The sequence below is a fragment of the Paraphaeosphaeria sporulosa genome, assembly GCF_001642045.1.
Source record: "Paraphaeosphaeria sporulosa strain AP3s5-JAC2a unplaced genomic scaffold CC84scaffold_1, whole genome shotgun sequence".
Lineage (NCBI taxonomy): Eukaryota > Fungi > Ascomycota > Dothideomycetes > Pleosporales > Didymosphaeriaceae > Paraphaeosphaeria > Paraphaeosphaeria sporulosa.
In genome coordinates this window covers 47,386-64,806 of record NW_017253360.1, presented here as the reverse complement: position 1 = coordinate 64,806, position 17,421 = coordinate 47,386, and the positions used below count along the sequence as shown (strand labels likewise).

Here is a 17,421-nt window from a genome sequence, read left to right as displayed (position 1 = left end):
GCATTCTCGCATTTTATTGGGTAGAGCGCGACCACTACATCTATGTATGCTCAGCCATCTTTCTTATCCTCCTTATTATCTTCCTCCTGCTCCTCTGCCTTCTCAGGCTCTGGCTCCGGTGGAGGCGGCTCCCACCCATTGTATAACACATCCTCGTGTTCTCCGCACAACGCATCCCACTTCAGCAGCTCTCCCTGATCAGCCCATGCATCTTCCCTCGCGCTCTGTTTTCCAAATGGCAGGTACGGCACCCAGTCAACGCCGTCAACCGTGGTGATGACACCACGATCAGGCTTCGCCTTCAAAAGTTTCTCCGCATGAGGGAAGAACCACATGCGGTCCCACCACTCATCGCGGTAGTTTTTGAGTCCAGTGAAATGGATGACGGGGAACATGTTCTTCGTCACTGTGTTGATCCCGAGGGGGACGTCTTTCCAGGACTTGCGCTTGAGCCAGGCGTTACCCCAGCCCCACTGGTTGAGGGCACGAAATGGGGCTTTGGATTGCTCCACGTCTTTCGGTAGCTTAAGTGAGAATTGGTGGATCTCGTCCTTTGTGATGAACGACCGAGGCTTGTCAAAGGTAGCCCACTGAAGGATGTCGTAGAACAGTGCGACTGTCTGGAACATACGAGATTCGTAGTCGATGCCTATATGATGCTCGGCTTTCTTTCTATCTTCGGGCGCTGGGGTGAATACATTAGGTTTCACTTCGTCGGGCACCTGGTCCGGAAGAGGGATCGTCGCGTTCTTGCCAGTGGACGTCATGCGCACGAACTCTTGGTCAGCCCAAACGTCTGCAAGATACATTTGATCCGAGTTGCGGCCGTAGAACTCTGGGTCCCACGTCTGATTGACCTTGTCCATGGTGGCTTCGAAAAGACGGCGGAGGTCCTTGACGGGTCCGAGCATGGTGCCAGAGTTGAGCCAGCGGGGTCGCCTGTGTTCGTCATTCTTGTCTGTCTCTGAGCCAAAGGCATCACGTGGAAGCGTAGATTCGGGTACTAGCCAGCAGGCTGGGCGGCGGAAATCGATGGGATAGCACAATACATCTGGCCCGAAGAGTATGGTAGTGTACATGTTATGGCTTTTTACGTGTTTGGCCCCAAATTGTCTCTCTAATCGTTCATTCGAGGCCTTGACCACCTCGTGGTAGCGCTGGAGCAGTACATCCGGGCCAAGCTGGAAAATGACATCGTAACCGTCTATCAAAAGAACCAAGTCGTCCTCGCTGGACTTGGGAAGAGTGTCAAAGTAGCGAAGTGGTGCGCGCACTTTTGCAAGATGTGTTTCGGCAGCATCAAAGTCGCCTTCACCCTTCCAGGCAAGCAAAACTGTCGGAGGATAGGAAAGAACGGCTGCCGAAAGTACCAAGCGGCAGACATTCAAGTCATTGCCGGTTGCTGTAGTCAGTAAATGAAAGCCACGCGTGTTTGAGCTCTCTTGGGCGATGTCCGACGCGACTTCTAAGTCAACCTCCAAAGTCCTTTGCGAGACCGAGGAACCAGTTGAGAAAGAGTAAAACGTAATTAAAGTAATGAAGACGAAGCCTACTGCCACGAAGAGGGCTCTGGGCCGGGGCATGCTCAACATGGCGGCAGAACGATTGACTTCAGGCAAGGAAGGGACCGACTGAACGAAAGTACTGAATTACGGCATACCGGTGTGCAAGTGACATCTGGTGCGAAAATGGTGTACGAGGATTACGCCCAGGCTGTGGCGGTGCCGATTTCCGCTACCCTGGCGTGCCCAGAATCCGAGGCGCGGGCGCTGGAGTCGTGGAGATAGGGGCGCATCCGCTGCCAAGGGGTGAACTTGACTTACTCGATGAGGCAGTGAATGATGATGGGGTCGCGGCCAACCATTCTACCCACGTGCAGCACCAACGTGTAAGCGACCCACCAAGCACGCGCGTCTTTGTATGCGTCTGGGAGATGAGAACTGGAGCGAGGGAATCATGATGTCGATCGACCGCAGCTTATCGCCAGCGCAAATATTGGTGTCACTTCGCGACGCCTGGGTACGAGATCTATACGAAGCAATTCACCTGGCTGTGACAGTGTATGGCGTTGAGCGACAATTTTGTTCCGAGACGCGCCCAATTGGGCTAGGTGTGGCGCTATGAGCGGCGCCGCATCCTTCCGCTGCCAAGCTCCGCCGCCTTACCGCTGCGTCCTTCCTCTGACCTCAATTGAACTGTACCATGCACCCCCAGCGAGCGCCAACAAGATGCCCGCCCCATTGACCGCATTGAGCCGGATGTTCCAAAATGCGGCGCCCAGCACTATTGTCAAGCACTGTTTTAGGTTGGCGCAGATGGTCATCGACAGCGCGCCCGCCAGCTTGTTCGTCTGGAACGAGGCCACGTTCAAGGCAAACGCCAGTATGCCGTTACCCGCAACCGCCATGAATCGATTCCCATCAAGCTGTCCTTGGCGTACGTAGGTCAAGAACTCCGAGAACTCACCGGTCAAAACCGAATACAGGAGCGACTGCATCGCAGCCAGTGGGCCCATGCGCAGTAGCACCTCGTACGCCGGGAGCTTCAGCCGTCCCGTCATGAGGCGGTTGGTGACCACGGTCTTCACAGCTGCTAATACCACGCCGCTCAGCGTCAAAGTGAAGCCCAGTGCGGTGAAGTGATAGTCGCCAAACGTCGCAAGGCCCACGCCGGCAATGACCGGTATGATGGACGCGTAGATTGCAGGCGCGTACGACCGCGCGTACAGCACGCGATAGATCAGGATGCAGAACACTGGCGTCGTCGCCCGCATCACCTGGTGGAATGGGATCGACACCATTTCCCTGCGAGCCAGGTCAGCCTCAGGGTCATTGATGCAGCGCCGTTTCACTCACAGCGAGACATTCGACATGGCGATGTTTAACGTGAAGAGGAACGAGAAGGCGATCAACACAAAGTGCTCACGCAGGGTCAGTCTACTTAGTTGGAAGTGACCGAACAGCAGCAAGATCGAACAGCCCAACGCTGATGTCCCTGTGTGTATCGATGTGAGTATCCAGGGAAATGCAAACTGTTCTCGTCAACCTCCGTCCAACGTCTTCCTGTCCTACACAAACGCCTACCGAGCCCAGCACAAGCTTGTTGTAGAAGGTCAAGCTGAGATTCATCACGAAGTACATGCCGAGATAGGCGATCGTCCGCGTTCGATTTGCATCTTGCTCTTTCGTCCTTCCTGGCACCTGGCTCTCGGAATCCGCCGTCTTTTCATCGTCTCTCAGCAGTGGCCTGTTGGATTCGACATAGTCCTTCTCTTCATCCAGCACAGCAGAAAGCTGCCCGAGGTCGCTGCGCTGCATGTCGTGGAAATCTTAAACGGAAAATTGGAAGGACGTGTGCAGTAACAACATTCCGAAATTCAGAAACCCACACGTGCAGACTTCCTTATCGCCAGCCCCTACTCCGCTGCCTCGGCGGATGTACGACGGCTAGTTCGGCTGGGTCATAATCTTGGCAGTCCACATTCTGTCTGACGCGTGCAAAGCGGCCCCCTGTCTACACAATACGGTGGGTCTCGGTAAACACCGATCAGCGTGCATGTGGCTGATGGGCCTATCACCAATGGATGGTGCATCGCGTGCTTCTTTGATCACCTGTGCCGATGCGGACTCCCAGGGGCACACCAAGATGAGCATTGGCGTTTATGGCTTTTGCCAGCCGCCGACTGCTTCCTGGGGGGAGCCGCGGACCATTCGTCGCCTGGGGACATAAGGTCCCGTATTTCCGTGGATGGATTAGTGACATTGTACTTTCCGTCCTCGCAGCCTTGTTTCGTCTGCTGCGTTATCGGTGACCTCACACGACCATGAGCCCTTCGATTTCTCTACCTATCCATCCGCAAAGAAGGAGTGATACTCCTATGGCAGCGTACCAAATCAACCCTGATCGAAGCACGAAACCTACTAGAATAAAAAAGATATGCTGTATCGGTGCCGGCTACGTTGGAGGGCCAACATCGGCTGTTATTGCAAGCAAGAACCCTAATATTCAAGTCACCGTTGTGGACTACAACATAGAGCGCATCGAAGCCTGGAAGACAGATGATCTGCCTATTTACGAGCCTGGCCTGTTGGACGTAGTACAGGCTGCACGAGACGGGGACTCAACCAAGCGGACGCCCAACCTTTTCTTTTCAACAGATGTCGACCGATGCATTGCAGAAGCAGAATTGATTCTCCTCAGCGTCAACACACCAACGAAGTCATTGGGACGCGGAGCAGGTCACGCGTCAGAACTGTCGTATCTCGAGTCGGCTGTTCGCAAGATAGGCGAAGTAGCTGAGACCAACAAGATAATTGTAGAAAAGAGTACAGTACCATGCCGGGCCGCCGACACACTTCGAGATGTTCTCGCTGCAACAGCCAAACCCGGCCTCCATTTCGAGATCCTCTCGAACCCTGAATTTCTCGCGGAAGGCACCGCCATCCCGAACCTCTTGAATCCAGATCGCATCCTTATTGGGTCACTGAAAACTCCACGAGGCTTGGAAGCCGCCCAAGCGCTCGCCGCAGTCTACGGCGCCTGGGTCGACCCCGACCGCATCATCACTATCAATCTCTACAGCTCAGAGCTCGCCAAGCTCGCCGCAAATGCTCTCCTGGCCCAGCGCATATCCAGCGTTAATGCGCTCAGCGCAATGTGTGAGTCCGTGGGCGCCGACATCGACGAAGTCTCCTACGCCATCGGCCTCGACAAGCGCATCGGGTCACGCATGCTCAAAGCCTCCGTCGGCTTCGGCGGCTCATGTTTCCGCAAGGACATCCTTTCTCTCGCCTATATCGCTGAGTCACTGCATCTCTTCGAGGTAGCGGACTACTGGCGCTCCATTGTCGACATCAACGAGTACCAGAAAGACCGTTTCACACGGCGCATTGTACGGTGTCTGTATAATAGTCTGAGTGGCAAGACGCTGGCCGTGTTTGGATTCGCGTATAAGAAGAATACGGGCGATACTAGGGAGACGGCTGCGATCACGGTGATCGATAATGTGCTTACTGAGGGCGCCAATGTGCGCATCTACGATCCACTCGTGAAAGAGTCGCAGATCAGACAGGAGCTCAACAGCACGACGGTACGGTTAAATTGTGCGGAGAAGCAGCTTACCGTATGCGAGTCTGCGTACGAGGCTTGCACGGGCGCGGACGCGATCATCATATTGACGGAGTGGGACGAGTTCAGCAACAGAGACGAGCCTATGCGACGGGACTCGGGACACGGACGCAAGACGGACGAACGTGCGGAGCGCAAGCTCGACTGGACGCGTGTTGCGGAATTGATGCGGCGGCCGATGTTCGTATTTGACGGGCGCAACATTGTAGATGCTGCGGCGTTGGAGGAGTTGGGGTTCAGGATAGAGTGCATTGGCAAGGCTTAGAAGTAGACTTGTATTTATATTGTTTAATACCCCTTTGTTACATACATTCTCAGAGAGACAGCGAATGCACTTTTCATTCTTCGGTACCTGCGGTCTATTCTGATGACACGCTCGGCTCAACATCGTACTCCACATCCGTCCTAATAACGTACTTCGCGCCCTCGACAACACCCGTCCCTTCATGTAGCAACGCGTCCTGCGCCTCGCCATGCGGGAACACAGCTACACTGCCCATGACCGGCTTTACGGGGTACGCATTCAGCACGCCTTCCTTCACGCTCGGGAGGAAGAAAGTCGTTTCGCCGCCGCGGAAGTCGTCGTTGAGGTAGATGAGGAAAGTGTAGAGGGAGGATTGCTTTGCGGTCGCGGGGGAGGCGTCGTAGATGTATGCGTCGGTTGTAGGATCGATGCCGGAGGGGGGCCATGCGCCGTCTATTTGCGCGTCAGTAGCATGTTCCGGCATGCTGGAAGCTGGAGATGTACTTACCAATATGACATCTATACTCCGCCCCCGGAACGTACCGATACACCCTAAACCGCCGATTGATCCCGCGCACCTTCTTCCCCTCCTTCACACCCGGCACAAACTCCTTGACCCGCGCCCACAGCGCATCGTGGAACGCCTGATCGACTATCCAGTAGAAGTTGTGCGCGAGCACACTCGTGTCTTCGCCCTGCGGCCGCAGCGGCGCATCGGGGATGAACTCCATAGTCTCCCCCGCAGCGATGATGGATGCGCATTCCGCGGGTGTCAGCACGTCGCGTATGAGTCGAAGATGCGGGACTAGTGGGTGCGTGTGGACGGTTGTTCTGGGCGCGGGGCCTAGGGGGAGGGTATTGTCCTGAGAAGCGAAGAGGATCGCGGGGTGCAAGTTTGGCGGTTTGCGCTGGGGGCCGGGTGTTGTTTCTATGGCGCGGAAGCAGGACTTGAGGCCTGGCGCGCAGGATGCAAAGATGGAGCCATCCGCGATGCTGGCGCGGATGTGCTGCGTGGGTTCCACGGTGCCGCGTAGATCCCAGGTTTCCTGAAGAGAAATGGCGCCAGGTGATGCATTCAGGCCATGAGAAGTGGTATCTGTGGGACCTGTGACACGGAGGATGGCATCCAGGACTCGGATTAGCTCCGCGTTGTGCGAATTCGTGCCAACGACATCCTTGTTTGGCACGCGCACGTGGATGGAGAGACCAGATATCACGTCCAGTGTGCGGACCCAGCGGCAGAGGGCACCGAGGGAGGGTGTCTCATTACGGATGCGCATTTCGGAGAGGAGTATCCGGGCGTCCAGGTATCTTCCGTCTGTGAGTGCGGCGGAGATGCGTGCTGTGAGATTACCGCCCTCTGGTGGTTTCTTAGCTAGAGTGTCCAGCTATGCAGAGAAAAGTTGACTAACCTGCTGCTATCATGCCCGTCGTACTTGCTTGCTTGAAGGCGTATACCGCCGTTCTGAGGTCTTTGCATGCTTTTGATTTGATGAGGGATGGATGTTCGGCTAGTGCCTGCAATGTCTCAACCGTGATTTCGACTTCTTCGGGCGAGGTGACGGCATTGATAGTTGACGGTCCAGTGGCCGAAGTATCTTGTGGCGGTGTCAAGGGACCTTTTGATTTGATGGATATTGATGCTTGGGGGTTGTTGCGCTTGCGTTTAGCCATGATGGTTGTTGGTGGCGATGCGGTCAAGCTGCAGGCACAAGCGCGGGTGTGGTGGGCTACAAACGACTATGCTACTGCTCCCGTTGATGAGTGCTTTTGCTACAATTCTTCGGTATGGTGATTGCAGTGTCTGGTAACTGTCAAGGGTGTTGGCACTTGAAATGGTGGTAGATGTTAGATCGTGAAATTTGATAGCGCTAAGCTAAGATCGGCAACGCTAAAAAGTTCCGGAATGGCGGGGGTGGGGCAGCAATAAGCCATTCCCGAACACCATCTTCTACTCCACGCCCGCTCCGTGGGACTGCAAGCCCTTCTTGATGCTTTCTCTAAAGAGCTTCCAGATGCAGTCCTCTTCATAAGACATTCTATGTGTCCTCCACTCCAACCACTCTTCTGCCCTGACCCCACTTTCTGCGTCCAACAATCCAACGGCCACATCCACGTAATCCGGTCGTTCGTCGCATGTGTACGTTACCACAGCGCCACAGGTACCACAAAAGGTACGATCGACTTTCTCTGAGCTCTTGTATGCTTTGAGTGTGCCGAATATCGGCTTGTACGGCGAGCCATCCACCAGCGTGATATGCGTGGCTTCTGGGAAGGCCCATCCTATGACTGCACAGCCCGAGACTAGTCGGCAAGAGTTACACGCGTCGACAAGGGCATACCATTTCGTCTTGTCCTTGGGCGTCATGCTCTCAGGTGAGCCGTGGTGTACTTCGGCGTTACGGGGTGGTGAGATATAGAACTCAACACCACCGCAGTGGCAGTGTGCTTTCAGCTTCTTTCCATCTCTTGAGGGATGCGCTTTGCTCCGACGAGGCTGAATGAACGAGTCGGCCTCGCTCGTAGATCCTACCTTCCATTTCTTCAATTCCTTTCCTCCGATATCTGGGAGCCACCCACTCAGCCCTCCATCCTTGGTGCTCTTTAAGAAGTAATGCGAGCCGAAGTTCCAGGTTTTCTCGTCGGTCTCCACCATGCTGGTCTCAACGAACCATGTGTCACCATCATCCTCGTGCGCACTGTCGAGCATGTGAGCGCCGCATGTCGAGCAAAACAGTTTCTGCACTGTTGGCGAGGATTTGTAGGCCGTGAATGTTCTCAGATCAAGTTTCGGAGGTGGGATCTGAGCATGGATAGTACAAAGTGTTCCATGAGTGCGGCGGCAGATGCTGCAGTGGCAGAAGTACGCGGGTATCGGCAGCGAACTCGTCAAAACTGTGAAAGACAGCTGTGAAGCCTTGCAGTGGCACGAAGCTCGGAATGTGCTTTGATCGGCCATGACGGCTTGTGTGCTATTGCTCGAGATCAAGACCACGACTGAGGTTGTGAGGAGATGGCAGGTTGGAACACTGTAGGTAAGCGAATACGAGGAAAGCGCAAAGTGGGGCTGCTAGTGCAATGTAACGATGCAGGAACAGGGTATGACGACCTTGCACACATGTCCCTATTCATTTTACACGAACGCGACTGGAAGAGGTTGCAACAACACCACTCGTCGAAATTTCAGATGGTAAATTTCAAATAGAACATTCTCAGCTTTTGTTCAATCCCTTACCTCTGGCGGGCATCTATCTCTCTGATCCTGAGCGAGCAAGCTTGCACCATCACTTGTTCTCTATCAAGCAATGAAAATCCGATAAAGTAAAATAGAAGAGCGGAATCGGAACGAATGACTACATACAGCGGCATCAAATCGACCAAACTACCGACGACTTAAGACACCTGCAATCATGCTACTGCATCAAAATTATATTTGCTAGGGAAGGGTAAGGAAAGCCATTCTTGCGATAATGGCAGAATCTGCGATAATTAAGGCGTCTTTGAGACCATGACGCGCTTTGGCACAGAGTTACATCGCGCTGGTCGCGATCCGCACCGAGGACGTTTAATTTGCCTACGTGCTACCCCTACAACTCCTTCATTATGGCACTCGGATCATGCCCATTTTACCTGATTCTTCAACTCCATCAGAGCTTTAGATCAATTGATTGCTTCCGTTGCTGGATCAGACCATCGATATGTTTCTAACAAGCGTCTCGGTTGTAGTAGATGTTCCAAAAACTTCAAACCAGGTTTCCACAACATCTGAGAAAAGAAACATTTTACCCGAAAGATTGGACATTAGAAACAGCGCAGATTATACATGTGTTATTGCGGGAGCAATGTCTTGAACGTATGCTCTTGCTAACTACAAACATTGTCTCCTTTCTGCAAACCGAGACGACGGGATATAACTTGTCTAGAAGGCGGACAATAAAGCATCACGACCTGGAGTCACCTTCCATCATCAATTCAACAGTTTCGCTTTTCTGTAGAGACACACCTGATGCTGATTGTGATGTGGTGTATCAAAAGACTTTCGACTTTCAAGGAAGAAAACAGAGGAAGCTATAGACTTTGAAGATCCATTACCGGGGTACAATACCTATTTCGAATTGGACTGATCTTTCAGGCGGTAGAAAGCCTTACTTTACCGTCAAGCCAGGATATAAAAACACCAAATTTCCCCTGATCACGCCATCAACTTGATCCTTGCGAAAATTGCTAAATATTCATCCAACAGCATCATTAGGATTGGGCGTAACAAAATTTATCTTGAAGACTCAAGGACACTCTGGTTGATGGTATTGTTTCATACAAAGGCTGTTTCTCCACGGTCAAAGTGGGCATGGGTAGGCCGCTACTGAACGTCAGTTTAGCGACAAGTGCTTTCTGGAAGCCCGGACCTTTGACTCAGTTTCCTGCAGCTCGGGCCATAGGTAGGATATTGAAGTTGTGCTACGGCAAAAAGCACATCAGAACTATCCACGAATTTGGAAGATCCCCCAAGGAGCAGATGTTTATAATGCAATAGTATGGGACAGATATTGAAATCAGTGTCCTCAGCTATTTGAGGGAAATCCTGAAATCCCAGAGGCCATGTGGCACACTCTTGAAGCTTCAAAACACAACTGCGTGAACACAGTACTGAGAGGGAAGCGACTTTCCGAATGATTTGCTCGAGATTGAGAAAAATCAACCATGTGGAGTGAAGCTTCCTGGAGATGCAACATCCCACATAATTGAGATTGCACGTACAAGTCCGTTTGATGGGCTTCAATGTATTGTGGACCAAGGGTTACGATTGTTGCGGAATAATTCTGACGCCGCTGCGCGATCAACTTTGAATGCAGCTTCGATAGTCATCCATCCTAAAGTCCTGCAAGTACCCGCACGGCAGATGCTGGAGCCAAGGGTTCGTTATGGGGGCGGGGGCGATGCCGCGATGGACCAGAACACCATGAAGTGGAACATCAAGCAGAAAAACTTTTGCGATACAAAGAACAAAATTTCCTAGCAGATTCTCGTCTTGTATCCTCAGAGCTGTGAAAGGAATAGCATAGATGGAAGTACTGCTATGCACTATGGCCAGGAGCTTGTTCAAGGGATGTATACCACTGGTATCCCATACAACGGAAATTTGAACACCAACTTGGTTTAAGTACGAAGGTATTAACGTCGAGACACAAAATGGACCGGAAAAGGCATTCAAGACTCGCTTAGCAAGGCTCAAAGACGATGTCGTGTTTGTGAATCCTAGCAAGGATTCCAGATACTCCACCTACTTCGATCTTTTCGAGCACGTGGCTGAGCAAGAATGCAGATTGCAGACAGTTCGTGTTACACACCAAGCTTTGCAAGCACGTAAAGGCAAAATGGAACGATACTTCGGTAACGTAGCGATGAAAGTCAATTTGAAGCTGCGCAATTACAACCACGCAATTGCTACAGAGGATCCTCAATTCAAAACATCGAAGCTGGCTGGAGTCGATCTGAAACAGACCATAGCTTTAAGCGCAGATGTCACTCATACCCAAAAGACAGCGACCCTGGGTCTTTCTCTCTTGCTACTCTAGCCCGTTCTACGGCTCCATGGCGTACTTGGACCGCAATTCGGAAGTAAGCGCTGTTATCCGTATCCGCATAGTTTACCATGAAGCTGACATTTTGAAACAGGCCATCGCTCAAGAAAACATGAAGCCAATGACACAACAGCGCCTCAATGCATTCTACAAGAAAAGCAATCGCCTACTTGCGAATGTTCTATTCTACAGTGACGGTATTGACGAGAGCCAGTACGCCAGGGTTCAAGTGACCGAAGTTCTAGGCATCAAGTCGGGCTATCAAGCATTTGCTGAAAGCACTGGCATATCTCAAGATCCGAAGATCACGACGGTGATAGTGACAAGGCGCCATCATACAAGGTTCTATCCGTCTAATGTCATCAATGGTCATGAAAACTCCCGCGAGAGCAACTGCAGCCCTGGAACCTGTGTGGACTCCGGTGTCACGCACCCCAACTATTTCGAATTCTACCTCCAATCTCACCACCCGATTAAAGCCACAGCCCGTCCAGCGCGATACTTCGTGCTCGACAATGGAATGAGCTTGACGGAACAGCAGCTCCAGAAATTCATGTACGAGCTTTGCTACTCGTACGTTCGTGCCACTCTTCCAGTTGGGTACGCACCGCCAGCATACTACGCCGATAGGCTTTGCGAACGCGCCCGTTGTTACTTTGCCTACTTTTTGAAGTCGTAAGATGCCCCTGATCATTCCAGCGTTGGAGAGCAGACGAGATTGAGGTTAGCGGCATCTCGAATCTTGCTGTCGAACTCGACGACTGCGTCTGTGCGATTAGGGATATGTTCTAAGATGCTCCTGAGGACTATGTGCACAAGATGGTTGCAGACAAAACACATTACGACAGAGTTACGATGCAAGCCTATGAACGTATCGTTGACCGAATTATGAAGGCTGGAAAAGGGCAATCCGCCAGAGAGGAAGTTGAAGAAAAGCTTGAAGTCACCACACTTGCACCTTCTTCTTTTACTGGACCCAATTGGGGAGATCTGTACAAAGATTATGTGGAAACGATGCAAAGGCTCTCCGGATTGACACCAGACCCAGGAAGCTCATCGAATGCTCAAAACGTTCAATCCACCCAGGCTGTAGGGTTCACCCCGGAATCTAGATTATTACAGTATGTACCGGCTGTCCCCGAAGCTGGATCTCCCGAGATCACGGTAGCCACCTCATTCGAATCGACTGGCAGATGGAAAGAGCGGTAGTATATTCCAAAGAACGACAATAGCCCTTGGCATCCTTACCTGAACGATTCCATGTTCTGGATGTGAGAATTTGATACTCCCATCCACAACGACCTATGCTCGGCAACAGGCTCTGCGAATATTTTCCACATTGCCTATACCAACTGACCAACTCCTTATTCGGTTTTCCCACGTTTAATTATCTTGATATGCTGGAAGACAACCAACTGTTCTGTGATCCACGATCGCAAGACTGTGTGCCATTTGCCATGTTTGGTTTTGTAAAATTCGTTCGAGCATTTTCTTTCGCGTAATAGGCTATCCGCTTGTTGATCTCGTCTTCTTCGCTTTCATGCGGATACGACAATGACTGATATTCTTCTATCAGCTTTCGCACCTGCCTCTTATGGTTACTTGCAGCGGACTCCAAAATCTCAAAGATTGTGAAGTGGTAATTTTGAAACTCCATCCACGTTGATAAACGATCCTTTCTTGCATGTTCAGAGAGAAACGTCCCCTGATGAAGCTCATCAACCGTTGTTGCAGCCCTCCTGTCCTGCTCTCATTGAGCAAGAGTTTTCTCGTCACGCTGATTTTCCTGGAAACGTCGGAACTCCTTCCAGTCTTCAAGTTGCTGCCGGAGAACAAGGCCTGTCCGTGGACCGTTGATCGGGTGGTCCTAGTATGATACAATTTCTCCATTCATGTCATCGAGATCGTTGTGATAGTCTTCGCCTAGTTTCGGTGGCCATACAAGATCTCCTGTTGCATAATACGGAAACAACCTTCTGCAAGGAGAACAGCGCGCGCCTTCCAATCATGTTGTAGGTTTTCGTGGCGACTATCGTCTATGGCGCAAGCTGGTGACGAAGGGGTGGCGTGACTAAAACACGCGTCATATTTGGAGGCATTTGATTGGAAGCGCAAGAAACTTCCGAAGGTTCAGCTCACGAAATGTTCCCAATCGCATGGAGAAAAGTGCGTTGAGCGGACTTAACACGTACGTAACTTGTGTCACCAACCAGTCTTCCGCGTACCATGGTACTCTTGAAATACAGCCGCTAAGTACATGGTATAGCTTCAACTCTCATTGAGAAGGTGGCACCACGAAGATGACTTCTTTCTGTACTTTAAAGTGAATATCTGAAAGCGGCTTTGCATTCGAGGAATGACGTCATCCAATCCAACGAGCTACTTTGGGTTCCAAACTATCCTCAGGTGCTTCCGCACGTGAACGCCGCAGCGCTCCAAGACTGCGACTGAATGCGCGTCTCTTTCCCCGAGCTCAGAACGCCGGATATACTCGAATCCCCGCCTTCCCTTCATTGGGGCTCGCACATAGATATATACATGATGACACTGTGTCTTCTGGTCGTTACAGCCACCATCTACTCCTGCCAAAGCACGTTGTTTCCATCGCGTGCGTTGACCAGCACGTACTCGGTACACCTCGGGTCCGTCTTGTGGTCCGGAATCGTCATGGCCATGAGGTTGACCTCCATCCAGGTGGGCCGCATGCCCATGGACTCCAGGCGCTCCCACCAGTTCCTGAAACGCTTGAAATCGATGCCCTTTTGGTCTTCACCAACGTGTATCTCGATCATAATCTGGCCGATGGGCAGGACGGCATCACCGTTGCCCCGCCACGCAGACGTGAAGTAGTCCATCACCGAGTCGAAAGAAATGTATTCCGAGCCCTCGACGTCGATCTTCAGGATGTCCATGTAGGTATGGTTGTTCTGCGCCATGAGCGTCTGCAGCGTGAAGAAAGGTGGGGATTTGGCGGGCTCGTCCGTCTTTCCGATGCCGACTTTCTTGAAGAAGGCGCGGTCGTTGTACTTGGAGGCGATCTGCTTGCCCCACGCGTCGACCGTAAAATCGTAGCCCCAAATGCGCGCGCTAGGGATGCGCTCGAACATCTCTGCTTCGAAAGACGACTCGCCGTTGATGCCGAAGCTGTAGATGACGACGCCCTCTTGTCCGCCGGTCGGCACGCCTCTCATCCAGGTTGTCGGTACCGGAATCGATTCATACACACTCATTCCGCACACCCACTTTCCTCCGTCACCTAGTCTGCCAACCCGCTGCACGTCGTGCGGACATGTCCACGTTGGTGGAAAGAAGTCCCAGAGAGTGTAAGGGTATTTCCCGAACTGGTCGAGAGATTGCGCGGGGAAGAGCGGGATCTGAGGATTCGATGGGTGTGCCTCTGCCATCTTCCCGCGTAGCTGTACGCTCTTCTTCCATGCTGACTCTGAAAGGGCCATTCGCTCTTTTAATCCAGCGAACCTGCGACCCGATGTCCGCTGCGGAAGGGGGAAGGAGCGCAGGTATGATTGCTCCTCCGCATTATTGTGTAGGACTGCGATGAAGAAGATGAGGGCGACAATGGTAGCGACAGCACGTCCTACCGCCATGTTAGATATTATAATGTGGAAGTCGAAAGCAACGGTCAACGTCGAGGAAGAAGGTAAGGCAAGTGGCGCGTGTAACGTACCCTGGGGAGACCGAAGGAAAGTCATTATATGGTTAAGTTCAATGCAATCGTGCGGAAGGATTTGATTTGCGACTTAGATATTGACAAGAAACGGCCCCGCTCTGCTAATGTGAAGCAAGAGATCGGCTTATGGAACGTGAAGCTGGTTAGACGATTGAACTACGGCCTTGGTAAGAGGGTCAAAGGAATCAGAGTAAACAGCAAACGTGTCGGTGCCAGGTGGAACAGGATACGAATCCTTCTAGTGTCGTACTTTAAGCAGGTACAGCCGTGGATCTCCTGATGAATGCTTGCGAGTGAAGCTCGACAGCAAGGGTAGGCGGCGCCAATATGGCCAATCTCCGCCAAGACAGGACAATGACGGTCTCAGCCCAGATGTCCGCAGTCAATCCGCTGGCAGCGGCACGGTGGGCAATCGAAGCAGCTGAAACCATCTCCACCCACTCGAAGCAACCAGGTCTTTAATTCCGAGGAACAAGCCGCAAGAGAGCTGCTGCTTAAGGCAACGAGGCCCCACAGATCCCATTATCGGTCCCACAGTCGTCAAACGGGGCAAGCCACCTCTGCCCTAGGTGCCCAGGCACGGGATGCCGATAGACATTGTCGATCAGTTTCATGTGGTCATTATGTAAGCAAGCGCCAACAGAGCCGCGTTTGGTGCTCCGCCTGAGGCAGGGATTGTTCTCGATGCGGCCTTCTTGGCGGGTGGAACACCAAACTCGCTTGATCTACAACGGTCGCAATCGGACATAATATTCACATGATTTAAGATGCTATCAAAGCTAAAGTATATACATGGATGACGAACCAACAAAGAGATTGGCTCATGCAAGAATGCGGTACACGGCCAACGCTGCCGCTAGCAGCAGACCGCTGCAAAGCGTAAACACCATATTGCGGTGGTGCTCTCCTAGGGCAATTGTTAGCGGCCGCCGCTTGTATCTACCCCGCGAGTTGCAGAACGCGGAGAGAATGTGGGGACTCACCTTCTTGTGTCGTGCTGAGGGCTAGAACGACGAAGGCGTTGAGGGGAACTCTCAGAATGGTATAGACGCTGGCGCGCATGCCGTCTTCGATCAGTTTGCTTTTGAGCGAGCCCATGGATGGATAATAGATCCCGCAGCAGACCTCAAAAATGCAGAAGCACCAGAGGACAACCTTCTCCTCGCGGATGTGCGCGGGTAGAAAGAAGCAGAGCGAGGCGGCAATAAGGGTGTAGATGAGGATCTGCTTCGTCGGCATGGATGACGCTGAAGTAGACAGATTATTGTAGAGCATAGAGCCAAACATCATGCAGCACATGAGTATGGCGAAGATCAGGCCGAACGGCAAGTCTGTTACGGGCATCAGTACCAAAGCAGATATAGCCAGCCAAGAGAAACTTACCTGTGGTCGATCCCGACAGCTCATGGGAGAGTTTCAAAGCCGGAAACTTGAAGAAAATGAAGAGAAACAGTGTGCCCTCGAAGAAGCACGAGGTCAACGCCAGGGTCAGGATGTTCTTGTCCCCGAGGATCAGCTGCAAAGCAGACTTTGCAGGTGCTTGCACATGGTCGTCCTTTGCCTCTTCTGCAAGCAGACTTGTAGCCTCCGCCGTGTTCTCCTGTCGCGAGCCATAATTTTCGGACTGTGAAAATTAGCTATTGAGCTGCGGCTGTATCGAAGGGTAAACTCACCCAGGTCTTGGAGATCGCGATGAATGCGATCGACATACATCCCAGCGACGCCATGAATGGTGCTTTAGCCGTGCCGACGTGATCGACCAACCATCCAGCGAAGATGCCAGCGACAATTGCGACAAAGCTGTTGAGTGTAGTCATCATACTGAAGATGCCGCCCAGTGCCGATCCTTCATCGTCGACCATGAGTTTGTTGTACTCTGCGACCAGCCAACTCTCGAATACGCTGTACAGCAGTGTGCCTGAGACACCACCCAGAATGCGGCCCAAAAAAAGCACCTCAATTCGGTCCGTAAGGAGTGTAAGGCAGGAACAAGAGTAGATGACGCAGTATGCGAGGCATCCTGCTTTTCGACCACATCGATCCGCGATACTTCCCGCGAAGGACGCAGAGATGCCTCCTGATAAGAAGCCCACCATGAAGAGGAGAGCTACCATACTCTCTGGCAGACCCTTCTCATCTGAGCGAATGTTTAGTCACTCGTCGTATTGTGTTACTCGGGATTCCCACCTTTGTAGATTGGATAGATGTACGGTCCTTGGAGCCAGTCCGCGCCGTTGACCAGCAAGAACACGGGTAGGAACTTCCACTTCAGTCGCCGTACCCTCTCGGCGTCGTCATCTTCTCTTCCTCGATGCTCGACTTTCTCTGAGTTCGATGGCGCTTCCGAAAAGGAACCTGCACGTTTCTTTGATCGATAAGACCGAGCGAAGACCACGCTGTTCAACAGCAGTAAACCAACGAATGTGCTACGGTAGAGGTCCATGGTGTGATTGATCAAACACCACGATTGAAAGGTTGAAAGAAAATTATGATATTGTTGGAATGCAGTCGCCAGGACGTGGGTCAGAAGTGTGACATCCTTAGAGGTGACCTTTGTTATGTGCCAGCCAACGCACGAGCCAGTGACGGTCGCGGATCCCGCTCCATGGCGTCAGGCCCGCCAACGTCAAGGAGGCGGCGCAATCGATTGACGGCTATGGGGCCATCGGTGATCGTGCGTTGCGAAAGAGTGGGGAGCCAGCCCCCGGAAACGGGAGCGGTTGGAAGGCGTAGCCGAGCGCCACTCTAGCGGGGCCAAGTGGGCCAAGGTACCTGACACG

General features: G+C 52.3%; 8 protein-coding genes across 8 annotated transcripts; 2 read left to right on the top strand and 6 right to left on the bottom strand.

The window, feature by feature from the left end:
• Positions 1-296: 296 nt before the first annotated feature.
• CC84DRAFT_1106401 (uncharacterized protein) lies at positions 297-1,775 on the bottom strand (the record flags this gene model as incomplete). Its single annotated transcript, XM_018175142.1, has 1 exon — positions 297-1,775. A coding segment is annotated over exon 1 (1,296 nt), but the record flags the coding sequence as incomplete, so codon positions are not given.
• Positions 1,776-2,161: 386 nt separating this feature from the next.
• On the bottom strand, positions 2,162-3,317 carry CC84DRAFT_1078005 (TPT-domain-containing protein; the record flags this gene model as incomplete). The annotated part of the gene is made up of 3 exons (XM_018173782.1): positions 2,162-2,804; positions 2,856-3,031; positions 3,084-3,317. 3 exons carry the CDS (start codon positions 3,315-3,317, stop codon positions 2,162-2,164), a joined length of 1,053 nt encoding a protein of 350 aa, XP_018041511.1.
• A 506-nt stretch (positions 3,318-3,823) lies between these two features.
• Positions 3,824-5,392, top strand: CC84DRAFT_1210822 (UDP-glucose 6-dehydrogenase; the record flags this gene model as incomplete). Its single annotated transcript, XM_018182320.1, has 1 exon — positions 3,824-5,392. The coding sequence occupies one exon, from the start codon at positions 3,824-3,826 to the stop codon at positions 5,390-5,392; it is 1,569 nt and encodes a 522-aa protein (XP_018041510.1).
• A 10-nt stretch (positions 5,393-5,402) lies between these two features.
• Positions 5,403-7,207, bottom strand: CC84DRAFT_1106392 (prolyl 4-hydroxylase). Its single transcript, XM_018175141.1, has 3 exons — positions 6,784-7,207; positions 5,880-6,731; positions 5,403-5,824 (listed from the first exon to the last, which is right to left on the bottom strand). Exons 1-3 carry the CDS (start codon positions 7,043-7,045, stop codon positions 5,487-5,489), a joined length of 1,452 nt encoding a protein of 483 aa, XP_018041509.1. The 5' UTR covers positions 7,046-7,207; the 3' UTR covers positions 5,403-5,486.
• A 46-nt stretch (positions 7,208-7,253) lies between these two features.
• On the bottom strand, positions 7,254-8,374 carry CC84DRAFT_1158760 (uncharacterized protein). The gene has a single exon (XM_018177066.1). It carries the CDS (start codon positions 8,079-8,081, stop codon positions 7,323-7,325), a length of 759 nt encoding a protein of 252 aa, XP_018041508.1. The 5' UTR covers positions 8,082-8,374; the 3' UTR covers positions 7,254-7,322.
• Positions 8,375-10,963: 2,589 nt separating this feature from the next.
• Positions 10,964-11,632, top strand: CC84DRAFT_1210819 (ribonuclease H-like protein; the record flags this gene model as incomplete). Its single annotated transcript, XM_018182319.1, has 2 exons — positions 10,964-10,990; positions 11,048-11,632. 2 exons carry the CDS (start codon positions 10,964-10,966, stop codon positions 11,630-11,632), a joined length of 612 nt encoding a protein of 203 aa, XP_018041507.1.
• A 1,897-nt stretch (positions 11,633-13,529) lies between these two features.
• On the bottom strand, positions 13,530-14,408 carry CC84DRAFT_1182195 (uncharacterized protein; the record flags this gene model as incomplete). The annotated part of the gene is made up of 1 exon (XM_018180614.1): positions 13,530-14,408. One exon carries the CDS (start codon positions 14,406-14,408, stop codon positions 13,530-13,532), a length of 879 nt encoding a protein of 292 aa, XP_018041506.1.
• A 968-nt stretch (positions 14,409-15,376) lies between these two features.
• CC84DRAFT_1106383 (major facilitator superfamily domain-containing protein 5) lies at positions 15,377-17,314 on the bottom strand. The gene is made up of 5 exons (XM_018175140.1): positions 16,829-17,314; positions 16,315-16,778; positions 16,025-16,265; positions 15,625-15,972; positions 15,377-15,548 (listed from the first exon to the last, which is right to left on the bottom strand). The coding sequence occupies exons 1-5, from the start codon at positions 17,082-17,084 to the stop codon at positions 15,463-15,465; spliced, it is 1,395 nt and encodes a 464-aa protein (XP_018041505.1). The 5' UTR covers positions 17,085-17,314; the 3' UTR covers positions 15,377-15,462.
• Positions 17,315-17,421: the final 107 nt, after the last annotated feature.